This window comes from Coturnix japonica, chromosome 5 (assembly GCF_001577835.2).
Source record: "Coturnix japonica isolate 7356 chromosome 5, Coturnix japonica 2.1, whole genome shotgun sequence".
Classification (NCBI taxonomy): Eukaryota; Metazoa; Chordata; class Aves; order Galliformes; family Phasianidae; genus Coturnix; species Coturnix japonica.
The window spans coordinates 40,988,251-41,003,306 of NC_029520.1; the positions used below are offsets into that span (position 1 = coordinate 40,988,251).

General features: G+C 36.4%; 1 protein-coding gene across 9 annotated transcripts in view; it reads left to right on the forward strand.

Moving 5' to 3' along the window:
- Nucleotides 1-15,056, forward strand: part of UNC79 (unc-79 homolog, NALCN channel complex subunit) — an 85,381-nt gene that overhangs the window by 56,603 nt on the left and 13,722 nt on the right. For all 9 annotated transcript variants that reach the window (XM_015865399.2, XM_015865402.2, XM_015865403.2 and 6 more), the window contains 10 exons: nt 27-129; nt 1,103-1,243; nt 3,029-3,067; nt 4,117-4,229; nt 4,316-4,401; nt 5,330-5,503; nt 6,569-6,637; nt 7,219-7,329; nt 10,332-10,436; nt 13,023-13,100. In XM_015865399.2, the coding sequence (XP_015720885.1) occupies nt 27-129; nt 1,103-1,243; nt 3,029-3,067; nt 4,117-4,229; nt 4,316-4,401; nt 5,330-5,503; nt 6,569-6,637; nt 7,219-7,329; nt 10,332-10,436; nt 13,023-13,100 (1,019 nt within the window). The remainder of the gene's footprint in view (nt 1-26; nt 130-1,102; nt 1,244-3,028; nt 3,068-4,116; nt 4,230-4,315; nt 4,402-5,329; nt 5,504-6,568; nt 6,638-7,218; nt 7,330-10,331; nt 10,437-13,022; nt 13,101-15,056) is intronic.

The following is a 15,056-nucleotide window of genomic DNA, read 5'->3' on the forward strand; positions in this document are numbered from 1 at the left end:
TTTTTATTGTTCCTTATTGCCTAAAGGTGCCACAAAATCTAGCTTGTTATCTGCGCCCAGTATAGTCAGTATGTTTGTACCTGCACCAGAAGAATTTGCTGATGACCAGCCCACTGTGATGACTGACAAGTAAGTTCATTTTCTGCTTCTTTCAAAAAACTATTTAAGCCTCATATAGATCAAATTAAATATAAATATATGTAACAGAAATAAAGTTTACTTTCAGTCTCTTAACTGTATGGTATCTTTTTTGAATTAATTAATGTATTTTACTCTAAGTTAAAAAATTTCAAAACGCTGCCCATAAGATGTGTTTCTAACTCAGTGGGTTATCCGTGAGCTTGCACTGGTGAGATTACAGTTCAGGCTGCTGTATGTACATGAAGGGGAAGCTATGTGCTGAATTACTGAAAAACTATGAATAGAAACTGTAAGTTGCTGACTGTGCTCAGTCCAGTAGACAGATCTATCTGGGTGATCACTGGTTAAGGCCACTGAGTAGGCTGTGACTGGAAGCAGACCTTACAGTGTGACACAGTGAAGGATCCCCAAAGTTAGGATTGTATTTGACACATCCTTTGGTCAATTCTCCAAAGCTCTAGCATCAACACCTAATAACATGTAGACCAGTTGAGCTTGATTTTTCATTACTTTGTTGGCATATTTTCCTTCTGTTTAGTGACAAAGTCCAGAAAATTGCCTGTACAATTCAGTTAGGTTAAAGTATCCCAATCTGTTGGAGTCATTAGCAACTGATTGATCAAACTGAGCAAACTATCCTACTGGGCTGAGATAAGCTAGCAAACTGAAGCAGTCCAATACAGAGTGAGAGAAGTAGCTAAGCATTGGAGGATGTAGGATTCAAAACTTAGACTTACATTGTGATCTTCCTTTGTCAGTGTAGAAACAGCCAGAGCAACTAGTGGAAACCTTTATTAATATTTGAAAGCTACGGACTTAAGGAAATTTTAGATCACAATTACATTTTTTACTAAAGGAATTCTGAATAGAAAGTACTAAATTTTAGTACTTTAAAAAGACATAAATATGTCTGCATGCATTGTTTTGAATTTCTCAATGTCTGTTTTACTGTTCCTTGCAGATGCCATGATTGTGGAGCAATTCTTGAAGAATATGATGAAGAAACACTAGGCCTTGCAATTGTTGTGCTCTCAACCTTCATTCACCTTAGTCCAGACTTGGCTGCTCCTCTACTGTTGGACATCATGCAGTCTGTTGGAAGGTAAATTCAGGACTGACCTTGTTTCTATATGATTGAAAGAATTTTGTGCCTGCAATTGAGGTTACGTAAACTTCATTATGTGAAGCTATATATAGCATCTGGTTCTGCCTACTTGAAGAACATTTCAGGTTCCTCAACCATATTTTGTTTGCTTATTAAATCTAAAGATTTGCACATTGGCTTCCTAACCAGCTGCTCAATCAGGTTATCTTTGATAATGTCTTAAATGTTTGGTGTCTCTGCTGTTTTTCTGTTGTGACTTTTACCTACTATGCACTGGATAACTCAAGTGCACCATTATATTGTAGTACTTGTCATTGCTGCATCAGCTGCTTCCACAACTTGTTGCCTAAGATGTGGGAGTGATGCATTCTACGTGGTTCAGAACAAACTTCTGAGCAGCACTATGCATGCAGAAATGGCATGGCTCTCCTCTCCACATTACTTTCAGTGTATGAAGTTGCTTGACTGACTTATGCAAGCATATGGCTCTTTACAGCCCTGCCTCCTCATCTCCTGCTTCCATTTGAACAAAAGCTACTATTAAGCCCTTCATTTTCATTAATCACTGCTAATGAACTCTGGTGAATGCAAAATTTCTAATCTAGGCAGATGATTTCCATTCTGTGTGATTCTTGTAAATACAGAACTAACACTCATTAAGAAGCCGTAGACAGTGAATCAACTGGAAGATAAATTAACAGGGATGAGGGCTGAGTGGTTTAACTTTTTCTATGCTTTGAAGAAGGAATGCTGCATCTTTGGAGGAAGCTGAGTTTTTAAAGCAGCAGATGGCATGCAGCATGGAGTATTTTTGGTAAAAGTCCCATGTTGTTCCTACTAGCTGCCTTTTCTGGCAAATTCTAAGTGCAGTAAGTGGCTATCTAGAAAGGAATTGCATTGAACGTAAGTAATGAGGTAACAAGTGAGATGGTGATGAGAGTTTGTTCAAATAATATTTAGAGTGGTAGTGATAAACACACACAAGCTGTTAATTTTGAAAAAGCTTTAGATGTTCCCAAGTATTTAATGTAGTTCATGTCTCATGATGTTTTTCCATTTGGAAATTAGAATCTAAATGTTTTGTTTATTGTAAAACAAACAAATAAAAACAACACTCCTCTTCAACATGCGTGCATTATAGTATTCAGGTGAAGGGGAGAAACTTTGCATAGGACTTTGATTTCCTTCTGAGGAAAACTGTTATACTTTTGTTTTTGAACATTCAGTAGATTTTTGGGAATAGCTGTGATGTGTATTGGTATATGAGTAGTGCCACCAAATTCTGCAGAAATCTGCGTGTACTTTAAGGTAAACTGATGCTTCATTTATTCCAGAAGCCTCACTTCAGATTGCTACATGGAGAAGTTTGTCTCAGTCTATGCTGCTGTGTTAGTCTGAAACAATTCAACCAGTACTCAGCTTCTGGCAAAGTTTATTCTTTGCTACATCCTTTTAGATTAGTAATTGTTCTAGATATGTATGTGACAGCAGTTTTCACTTCATTACCATCATTCTGGAACAGGAAGGAAAGTAGAATTTTCTTCAAGTCTGGGAAGTGTTTGTGACATTGCAGAACTGGTTAGAGTTTAGATGTTGTTCCAGTATGATTTGTGTGAATTTAAGAGCACTTCAGGAGATATTTCTGATAGCATTTTAAATATTCTATAAAACTTTTATCATTATTATTATTATTTAACTAGATAATCTACTGACTTTATTCAAAATGGAGCACAAAAAAGCATAAAAGCATATGAGCTTCAATTACTGTTATTTTTATTGCAGGTTGGCATCAAGTACCAGTTTCTCTAATCAAGCAGAAAGGTATAGTAGCAAAAGATACTTTATCCAAAATCAAGCAATGAATTTAAAGCATTTTCCTCCCTGGCCATGAAAACAATTAAATGTAACCTTTCTAACTCCTCTCTCTCCTCCTGTCTTTCCTGTCTCTCCTTACTCACTCTCTCTCTCCCTCATCTCTCTCTCTTCTCCTTTTTAAGTTTCTAAGTAAGAGGAAAAACTCATCCTTTTCATTTCATTCAAATATTTTTTGTCTTCTGAAGATGAACTGGAACTTGTGTTCATATGTAGCAAAAGCAAAAGTAATATTCAGATTTGAATTTAATTAGATTCATTTAAAGATGCCTCCTGATTTCCAGGATTTCAGTGCAGATTGTTCTTGCTTGTTCAGTGTTTGCTCGGTATTTGTCTTGATAAACTGTCTTTATGTATTCAATGAAGTGAGGTGAAGTGAATCATCCTCAGCCATGGAGAACCCCTCTTAATGATGTTTCATCACTTAAAAAAGATGCTGAATAGGATAAATTCATTTTGAAAATCTGCAAAAAGTGCTAAGAAGTGCAGTTTATGAATAAATAGATAACATGTTGGTTGTTTTTTTTAACAAAACCATCCAATTTGTGAGAGATTAGGAAGTATTTAAGCTCCTGAAGGATACTGCCAGAGTTAAATTAATATTGTAATGTGCACTTTTACCTATTTCTCATGTGTTTTATGATAAAACCAAGAATCTGTGCCACTGAAATCCACAAGGTGAGAGCAGGATTGTATTCCAAATCCTGACAAACTAACAAGCAAAAATATGTGGAGAATAAGGAAAAATGCAGTTACTTTTGAGACAAATACTTTAGCGATGTGTACACAACTATTCCATCTCTGAATAGTTGGCCTGAGTTACTAAAGTATAATTAATTATTGTTTTGAGTCAGGAAAGTTCTGCTTATGTCTTTCTCATAACTAAACACTTTTTTAATTTAAAAAATAGGGTCTTATTATCACTATGTTTTCAGGTTAAACCAGTGTTTTGTCTGCAAGACTACTTCTGTACTTTCTTTTCCTTCCTTTCGTTTCAGCATGATGATCCCTGGAAATGCTGCAGGTGTGGCCAAGCAGTTCCTCCGCTGTGTGTTCCATCAGCTGGCTCCCAATGGCATCTTCCCCCAGCTCTTCCAGAGCAATATTAAAGGTGAACTACAGCACCAAAGTACATTTCTGACCCCTACAATTACTCCCTTATGAACATCCAGTGAAAAAATATAATTTCAATTTCAGATGGAAGTTTCTTACGGACCTTAGCCACATCCCTTATGGACTTCAGTGAACTGAGTTCTATCGCTGCTCTGAGTCAGCTATTAGAGGTATGTTGGCTTTTCCTCTCTATTAATATAGCTGGCTTTATTAGGCATTATCAAACTCTTCCTCTCCTCATGGATTAGGAGTTCAAACTTGTATCACAAGAAGCAATGTGAATTTTTGTTTGATTGTTTGTTTTACTGGAAGCAGGATCCTCACCATGTTTCTTCTGGGTTTTATTCTCACTGATAGCTTTTATTTGTTTTTCTTTTCCGCAGGCCAGCTCTTGGAGCCGTCTTACTCCTTAGCAGCTTAGACCATCTCTTTCCCAGCACTATTTCTGGTTTTTCAGAAATATTTATCCTCCTATACTGGCCTTCCCATCTGTGTCTGATGACACTTTCACTAAATAATCCAAAGAACTTTTGCCTGCTTTTCACCAACTTCCTTCTGTGCTCTTGGCTTGTTTCTATTGTAACTTTTAGCATCCCACTAGTACTAGTCACTCCCATTCTCCTCCTGCTGTTTCAAGAACATTGGGGGGGGGGTCCTTCAAACAAAGATTCTGACAGAACTTTAAAACAATTTACATATTTCCAGTCCTGTCCTTAGTACATGAGCCAAAAAATTGAGCATTGCTTACTGAATATTAATGTCTTCTTTAAAATTAGCCAAAGGAAAATATGGACAAGCTACTGGTTAATACTTTCCTGCCATGACAATATAAGCAGCATATGAGTTAGGACCTTGTGTATAAAATTTTCTCTCAAAGTTCAGCGTCTTAAGCTTTTGAAATCTCTTGGTCAGTAATTTAGGAGATGAACTTGACTTAACATACTCAGGTCAAATTCTTCAGACAACATTTTATCATTAGTACTATACAAGATGTAAGTAAATATGAAAATTGAAAATTAAATTTGAAATTCCAAATACTGTTTAAGCAGACATGTTTTTGTGTTTCCATTTGTTTATAGTTGTCATTTTGTTTCCCAGGGTTTAAATAACAAAAAGAATTTACCAGCAGGGGGTGCGATGCTACGCTGTTTGGAAAATATTGCTACCTTTATGGAAGCCTTGCCAATGGATTCTCCCAGCAACCTTTGGACTACAATTAGTAATCAGTTTCAGACCTTCCTTACCAAACTCCCTTGTGTTTTGCCACTTAAGGTATGATATCGACATTTGAAATGAGCTTTAATACCATTGGTCCGGATGTACAGAAACAGTGAGAAAGCTATGGATGAGAACCAGAGTTGAGAACATTTTCTAATGATGCAACTAACATTTACAGAGGACTAAATTTATTGTGCTCCCAATCTATCTAATAATATTTCTTCTACAAGAAACAATAACAACTCTGAGTAGAGAGTACTCTTTCACTCTTTGTTAGTTACTTTTTCCCTTTACACTTTCCGTGTACTTAATTTCTCACAGCATGAATGGACCAAGAAATAATTTCTTCTGTGCAAAGTCATGTTGATGAATGTGAGCTGAAGGATCCAACATCTAGCTTTGTGACTTATCTTTTAAATTGTGTCACTCTCAAGCTATATGAAACATTAAATTCCTTGGTTCTGTCCATTTAGATGGTGTGCTTACTATGATTTCCCTTTATTCATGGGAAGTATCAATAGTGGTACAAGTAAAACAATCACCTGTTCCTTCCTCCAGGGTCATATGTGACTCTTTGTTCTTCTAGATGTTTGCACCTGGGACAAGGTGAGACAAAAGACAGATCTTCAAAATTCCCATTCGCTGTTGCAACCTGTGTGATTTTCACAGAAGAAAAATCAGTTACACCTTAGGGAACATATTTAGTGAGGTCTCTGGAGCAGCTATTGCCAGAACTTATTCTAATATCATGGGGTGCAGCACTATCTCATTGTACAGGAAAACATCGTAGTCCAGGACAATCACAGAATTGAGGTAGATGGTGCTACTTCACTCTGCTTTTAAATCCAATTTCAAGGAGATTTTTGTAATACAGAAGGTAAATGTAACTTTCTAAAACCAGCACTTCTGTGAAGTTCTCTTGAGACTCGAGGTAGTATGTTACCATTGAGGGAGTATGATTCTATGTTCATAAATAGGTAAATTGAGGCAAAGTAACTAAAAATCAGTGATCAAAGATCATTTTTCAGACTTCACTTGTAGCTTATTAATAGCTGCCACCACTAAGAGATGTATACAGAAAGATACTAACATTTTTTTCCCCCTTCAAAATATCCACAGTGTTCTTTAGATTCTAGTTTAAGGATAATGATTTGCTTGCTGAAGATACCCACCACTAGTGCCACCAGGGTAAGTTTCAAGAACACTCTGTTGCCTCATGTTCAACCAACCTGTATTATTCTGCAATTGTGTTCTTATCAACTAGCTAGGAAAACATTGTACGTAAGCATAAAATTGTGCAATCTGATACTCGGTGGAGAATGCTAAGAGCTTTGGAATCCAAGTTACAATGAAGTTTGGATGGGATTGCATTCCTTTGTGGGTGTGAGTGTATATCTTAAAGATCTGATAGTCTCCACTAAAAAAAAAAGATGGGAATGAACTTCCTCAGAGGCCAATTCTGCAGTTCTCACTAGTACAGTTCCTCTGAGATCAGCAAGGTTTTCCTGCATAAACACTGTAGAATCTCTGATGTCTCATAAACATTGTATTTGAGAAGAAACTTTAAAATTCTTGTTCTTCCGACTTTTTACAAGCATGAAGTCATTTGGTTGATAGAACAGCCATTTGACTGAAGCAGTGTAAATCACAGCAAAATTATTTCTGTACTAATGGTAATGATGGTGTTCCATTCAGATATTTCTGAGCTGGAATGCTTTTTGTTTTGCTGAGCAACCAGTTATTAACTGCCCTAAATCATGTCATTGCAGAGTCTCCTGGAGCCTTTTTCAAAGTTACTAAGTTTTGTCATTCAGAATGCTGTCTTCACTCTGGCCTACCTGGTGGAGCTGTGTGGTTTGTGCTACCGAGCCTTCACTAAGGTAACCATGAGACTATATCTTCCATTAGAGACCACTGAAAATAGGACAGACAAAGCCCTGCTGCCTTCAAGTAGGATATTTGTAAGTGAAGATTAAATCAGTGTCAAGTTTCAGACATGTCAACAGGTTTTAATGTAGTTTGGCTAATCAAGTAGCGATAATGATGCTGCGCCTATTAATAATACTGAATTACACATTCCCAGTATAGATAAAGGGAACCAACTGAAAGCATTGGTCAGAAAAGAAGTTTTGATGTTATTTCATAGCATTTGAAAATTTTCAGCTCTTAGAGATGACATTTGGTATTCATGCATGACAGTCTGTATAATCATGTATTTCCTAGTGCATAGATTTAGCCACATGCTTTGTGCAAAGCATTCCTGATAGTACCACTTGAGAGCCAAGCTGTGAGGGGAGGCAACAGACTGCTATTAAAGCAAAAGACTCCACCAATTAGGATCCTATTTTATTCTGTATTAGGTATCTCATTTGGTGTGCATAGCTCTAAGCTGTGTAGAAAAGAAAGGTCTGAGATGTGATGAGGCAATTTTATGTATGCCTTCTAAAACAAACAGCGAAATACAGGAAGCGTTTCACTCCCCTCACACTGCCTCTGCAGTTTCAGTTATTTAAATAGAATTTTATTAAAACATGATATTAAACAACCTAGTGTTTTTCTTGCATGCTCCCTGGTTCAGTATTCTATAACTGTATTGTATCTTGATTGCATGCAGTAAGCTAGGATTATAACACTTGGTAAAAGCTCCTTCTTGATTTAGTTTCATGCAACCTGGTGACCCATAAGTGGAATCATTAGTGAATGTTCTCCTGAAAGTTTTGTCCACAGAATGCTTAATTTAGTGGAACCTCATGGTACATTATCCAAGTTATTGGTGAAAACGTGCCGTGGTTTTACATTAGAAATAACAAATTAATGAATATTTTTAGAAAAAAACAAGTTAGTTGCACTCTCTGTTTCTCTGCAGTGGACATTCTGTAACCAAATAGTGCTGTTTGTGATAAAGTACCATGTAGAATCCAGTTGCAGAAGGAAAATAATTTGTGAGCATTACAATTGTTTAGAATTAATTGTTAGTTTTTACCGACTCAAACAAAACTTCACAGAACAACTTCCAGCTGTACTATGAAGGAATTTTGTCTCCTCTAGTAGCAGACCACTTCAACATGTACTTTGAAGAGAGCAATACTCCTGACCAGTCCAGATCTTTTTTGTTTCTTAATCATCAGCAGTTTCCTAATACCTCGTGGCAGAAATATCTTGATATCTTTGAGTCTGAAGACTCACATCAGTCTGATATATGTTCTTGTCTGAGATTCTGTTCCAGCTCAGCAATTTGTTTTTTGTTTTGTTTTGTTTTTTTTCCAATGCTTTTAGAACTCTCAGTTGAGCGTAGTATCTCTTTTTTTATTGTTATCATCTCATCTTCAGTTTTCCTCTCAGGTCTCTTAGGGATACTTTTTGGCTTTCTTATCTCACACAGCTACTGAAGCTTCATTCTAAACTTAATGTTACATACTGTTGTTACTAATATACTCTTAAGTAAATGCAGTATTCCACTAAACTGTACACAGTAAGGTTTTACTGTTGAAATTGTGGAAGAACTGAGGTTGAAAATTAAAGTTCTACTTGTTTAGGGCAATACAGGAACTTGAAGTCAGGTCTTTCATTCACAGACTGGCATCATAATCTCCATGACAGACATACCGTTCTGCTGTTTTAGTGCCTTTTTCCAAATCAAAGGCTGATATTTAAAATCTGTTTTCATTGAAAGACACGTGGATGCTGTGGGAGGCACTTGATTGGCTTTGTATTATCCAAATACAGTGTGGTGACATCATCTTTCTGAGGAACAGTGGTGACTGGCTTCTCGGTCTGCACTAATGAAAGCTCAGTCGTCCAGCTACTCGTATCCTCCACCTCCTTTCATTTTAATTTGCATTTGCTACTGCATGCAGCTGGAAATGAGCTTCACATACTAAACCTTACAATCTTTCCTTGAAGAAGAAAAGAGTGTTATTCCATTTTGCAAATGACACAGAGGAACTGAGGCCCTTCCTAAATGAAAAGTTAGAAGTTTAACTTACTCAAGTGAGCAGGCAGGTGCTTGAGATAAAGAAGACAAAAGCTAATAAACTTAATATCATAAACACATTTTGGAACACTCTTTATTAGAAAATATTTTTATATTTTTTTATGTTCCACTTGAAAGAGAGCTCAGTGTAAGTCTCTTTGCTGATCAAAGGTTTTGAGTTGTGGAGGTCACTAATAGGCTATGGATTTGTTTCACATTTTTATCTTATCTTATGAAGTAAGAGAATGTCAAAGTAAGATACGCAACAAACTGCTCTTATCTCTTGAACCGCCTTGCTGTTTCAGCTCTACTGCTCTATTCTTAGGCTTCTGTGTTCTAATTTCCATTGGCTGATTTTTCACCATGTGTTTTAAAATGTTTCTGTTGTAGCAGCTGTAGCCAAAATGGTATTTATTGTGTAAGTGGAAAAGTACTGCTAGCCTAATGAATGAAAATCAGTGTTAAAACTGTCTTACCGCATACAACCTTATTTTAATGGGGAATGACAACAAAAATATATATGATAAAATCTAGAATACCTCTGGCAAGTTTAGTGAGAGAATGGTGCTAAAGACTATTGCCAGTTTTGTTTTGCTGTGCCAATCCTTACTACTTGCCTTTTTCTGTCTATAAGGAAGTAAGCAGTGATATCTACCCTGCTTGCCTTTGCTATCTGACTGTCTTATAATACCTGTCATGTATGAAATATTAAATTCTTCTACAGCAAAAATTATTCTCATTGATAAGAACTTTAGAATTTCAAAAATGTGGAATTTTGTAAGATAGTAACAAAAACTACACTTCTATAGCTTTTATATTTTTGAATTTAGATGAAAAGTATTGCTTTAGTTTACTGGTGAGTGCCAGTGAATTTCAGAACATTCATAGTACTTTGTTCTTCTTTTGCAGGAAAGGGACAAATTCTACTTGACGCGCAGCGTCATATTGGAGTTACTGCAGGCACTGAAGTTAAAATCACCATTACCAGACATGAATCTATTGCTGTTGGTCCAGGTACAGGAGATCTACCTCGTGTTATTCTCATCTGGATTTTATCTCAGCCCAAATCCAGCAAAAAGAGTTTACAAGTCCGACATGGTTACTGAAAGTACCAGCAATGTCAGCATTTTTTTGAAATACATACATTTCAGGCTCTGGCAGTTTGCTTTTTTAATTGTTAATCACAGACTTCTATTTTGAGTCCCAACCAAGACCAATTCCAATAACTTAACCACTAACTGCTTTCTGTCTTAGTGGTGCAGAATTGCAGCTCGATAGTGGTGCATTAGTGTTTGTTGACTTGACTGACTTCTCCTAGATTACAAAAGAAGTCAGTCTTTGTTGCACTGCTCCACTATATAGCTTTGTCCTGTGGCTGTCTGTCTTGGAGGATGACAGAGTAGAATCATAGAATTGCTCAGGTTGGAAAAGACCTTAAAGATCAAGTCCAACTATGACCTAACCATACTACCTTAACTAACAACCCTCCACTAAATCATGTCCCTGAGCACCACATCCAAACAGTTTTTAAACACATCCAGGGATGATGATTCAGCCACCTCTGTGGGGAGTCCATTCCAGTGCTCAACAACCTTTTCTGTAAAGAAGTTTTTCCTGATATCCAACTTAAACTTACCCTGGAACTACTTGAGGCGATTTCCCCTTGTCCCATCACCAGTGAGAAGATACCAACCCCACTCTCACTGTACGTACTTTTCAGGTATTGGAAGAGAGCAGTAAGGTCTTCTCTCAGCCACCTGTTCCCCAGACTAAACAGCCCCAGTTCCTTCATTCTCTCCTCATAGGGCATATTCTTCAAGCCCTTCACAAGCCACAATGTTTATTTAATTCATATAGTTTTGTGGACTTAAAACTGTACCAAAGGTAATACAGAACCAAATGAAAATGGTTTCCATTTTCAACATAGTGCCTTCTCCATTAACTTGTTAGCCTTCATACAAGGTTCTATACAGACAGTGCATACAGAACACTGAGATTCAAGTAAAATGTTCAAAATAAAGGAACTAAAAGTGTTTTATTTTAATGATAGATCACTTGTAGGCTGTCTGACAAAAGAGCTTCTAGGAATGTATGTTTGGCACCCACATTTATTCCAGATTATATGGTGTCTTCAGTGTAATTGTTGACATCTGTGCAAAAATGAGCACAACTGTATCCCATTTTACAAAGTATGAGAATTTTAACCAGCGTATCCCAATCCCAAATAGATATCCTGGTTGCTAATGGTCAAAAAAGTTTGTCTCCTCTATTTGTCCTAGCAAATTAAAGCCACCATCTACATGCTGCAGTTCCATGGGTTTCCATAGGAACTGCTTCTTCGTGCAGTGTTTTGTTTCCCAGTACCTTTCTCCTACTCACATTTCATCAGTGTATATCTTCAGGATTTCTATTGACTTAGAATTATATTAGTCTTATTAGAATTTGCTTGTTCAGTCATCCTCTAAAGTTCAGTACACTTGACCTGTTTTGTTTAGGTTACTCATATTTCTGTCCAGTTCTTCAGCTACTGTAATTCTAGTGATTCCAATTTATGTGAAGATCTGGTCTGCTAATTACTGACTGGAGCAGTCATGTACCTAATACATTATACATTATTAGGAATATATATATTTTTGTAGCTCTGATTATAAGTGTAGTATAATGTAGATAATTATGTTATACAGTTAATTCACTTCATTCAGAAGACATTCCCACCTAAACACTATGCTCCATATGTACCTTATCAGACAATGGTAAGAAGAGATGTGGTAATTATTTGTCCGTTCCTTATCTTTTTGCATCACAATAGTCAAAAGTTGCTCAAGTGCAAGTAGAGATTAGCATGAGAGTTTTAGGCAAGAGTAAATCATCTGTAGGTTGCCAAATGTGTTATTGAAGCATAAAGATTAAATAACTATATTAGCGGATCTAATGTATGAGTGGTGTAGACAAAAAAGATTTTGGGGCACAGGATTTGAAATTAAAAAAAAAAAAAAATAGAAAAAAGAAAGCAAGGGAAGTAAAAGCATAATTCGGCCAAGTAGAGATAGTCTAATGTAACAGAATGATGTTGGTCTTGTCTCAGAAACAGCCTGTTTTTGAGGGTATTTTTTGCTTTTATTATGCAAAAGTTATCATATGTTGTACCAATGTGTTCTCAGTTTGAAAACTGTTCATATAATTCATCATTGTAGAACTTCAGTAAAAGCACTGTAGTGTCATAGTAAAGAATGTGGCATTCTGCCTTATTTTCCTCTATTTTGTTTTAATCTGGGATGAAAGAAGGGAGCTGTATCCAGGGAATGGCAAAGATACCTCCTTATGATTATAAAGAGGGATTTGATATTATATAATATTCTTTAAATTGATTCTGTCCGGCATGTGTGTGTTAATGAAGCACATTAAAGGCAGATTTTTCCTTTAAAATTATTCATTTATAATGGTGAACAAGCTAAATGGATTATAAAGGAAGAGAACTCTACAGGCAAATTACAACAAATATAAGCAAGAGGAGATCTAAAATGATCTTAATAAAGCTATGGAGTCTTCAGGCTCCTCCATAAATAATTCAAGAATAACTCATCTTTAATTTCTTCTTAGTTTGTCTGTGCAGATGCTGGAACTAAACTAGCTGAATCAACAATCTTGCATAAACAGATGATTGCCTCTCTGCCTGGAGTAAGTACTGAATCAAAATCCATCTTTGAGTTTTGGTTGTTAAAATTATGTCTTATCAGCTCATTACGCTTCATCTGAATGTTCTTTCCTTTTCATTTCTTCTGTGGTTGGCAAGGTGTGTTGCATTCAGTAGCTCATAGGCTTCTTCCTTTTTGTTAATGTTGTAAAGTTTGGACATGATGCTGATTCCCTTGCTCTTGCTAGTGATCTTCTGTCACATGTCTAACTTTAGCTGGAGCCTGTGCTCAAGTAGATCTTTAAAAATGCCTTTCCTTTCCTCCTAATTGAATGTCTTAATTTACATCTGGTTTAAGTAAGTAGACTGACATTACTGTAAAAAAGTCTGATAGGAAAGTGAAAGCTTCAGAAAAAAAATTTAAAGAACCAAGTAGCTCACTGCTTGAATGAAACAGAAACTCAGAGGGAAATTTTTTGTAATGGAACATTATTATTCAGAGGTCTGGGTCTTTTATAATTCTTATCTTTTATAATTCTGCTATTCAGTGCTCCACATAAACTGGTTGGAGGATATGCTGACAGGGCTGACAGTGACCACTCTTCACTGTTTGTTATTCTGTCAAGGGAACTGATGGGCATAGCATTTGAAAAAACAGAAAGTGGTATAATTCAACATCAGGTAGCTTGATATTAACTTAGGAAAATGAGAACCATCTGAACGAATTGCTTAAAAATAGAATGCTAAGTGTTTTTCAAATTTCAGTCACTAAAGTTCAATTATGGCTTAATAAATTTGTGGTCAAAACTAATTCTTATTCATTTGTGCATCCAGCTTCTGTGTTTCAAAGTGCAGATGATTAAATAAAGGTCAAAGAACAATATTTCCCCCCTCTATAACATTTTGCAGTATTTTGTCCTGAGCCAATGATGTGGGGTGCAACAGGTTGTTTTTTTTTGTTTGTTTGTTTTCTTTGCTACTGTAAGAAGAAAGATACTGAATTTAATGATTTCATCCTTATATCCTCTAAAGTCACTTGGACCCTAAAACTGAGGCAATTATAAAGACGTGATTTTGAGGAATGTTGAATGTTTCTAGTTCCCCTGGAATTCAGCTAGAATCATCTTCACCTTTGATGATTAAAGTATGAACATTACATGCTACCTTGTGGGTCAGCCATATTATCTTCTGGAAGATTTTCTCCAGGGTTCTCTGATTTGGAAACCTTTATTTAATCTGACAGCTTTGTTACACTGAGTACTGTTCACATCTTGGGCATGTCTTGTACTAGCCAAAGGCCAAACTGGCATTTTTCATTGTTCTGGGTAAGGGACTGTGAAACTTTGTGCTGTGGGAATACAAGTGCCATGTTGAATCCCTTTGTTTTCCCTTTGGGGCTTTCCTTGCTCTAGCACAGATTACTTCTCAGTGCTTACACCTTTATGGTCAAATAGAAATAGTTCATAGGAATTGGATTTATTACTTCTCTCCCTTGCATCTTCCTTTCAAAATTACAACTAGCTGGAGTGCTGTATAACTACTACGGGAATATCCCAGGTTAGTTAAAAAACCAACCAACCAGCCAATCTACCAACAAACAAAAAAACCAACCCCAACAAACAAAAAAAACCTAACAAATTTCAGTGATGTTCATTTCAATGATGCTTACAGAGAAAATAAACAAAGCCAATCGTTTACCCTGTTTTTCCATTGTGATTCATGTGAACATAAGAGCATCTGTATCTCTGACTGAATTTTGTTTTCTGCAATTGCATCTGATTGGTTTCACTTGCAGAGGTGCTCAGCTGCTTGAAGAACTGAGCTGTGAAACTCTCATCAAACTCTTCAGACTTTGATTCTGGACCACTGTAAATTTCAGGAGCTGTATGGCAATGATATTATTGAAAGTTTCATTAGTTAATCTTTCATTGCTGCCACAGATAAAGAGCATTTCACGATGCACAAAGAAGCTACACTGACTGGGCTATCTTTTGATAATA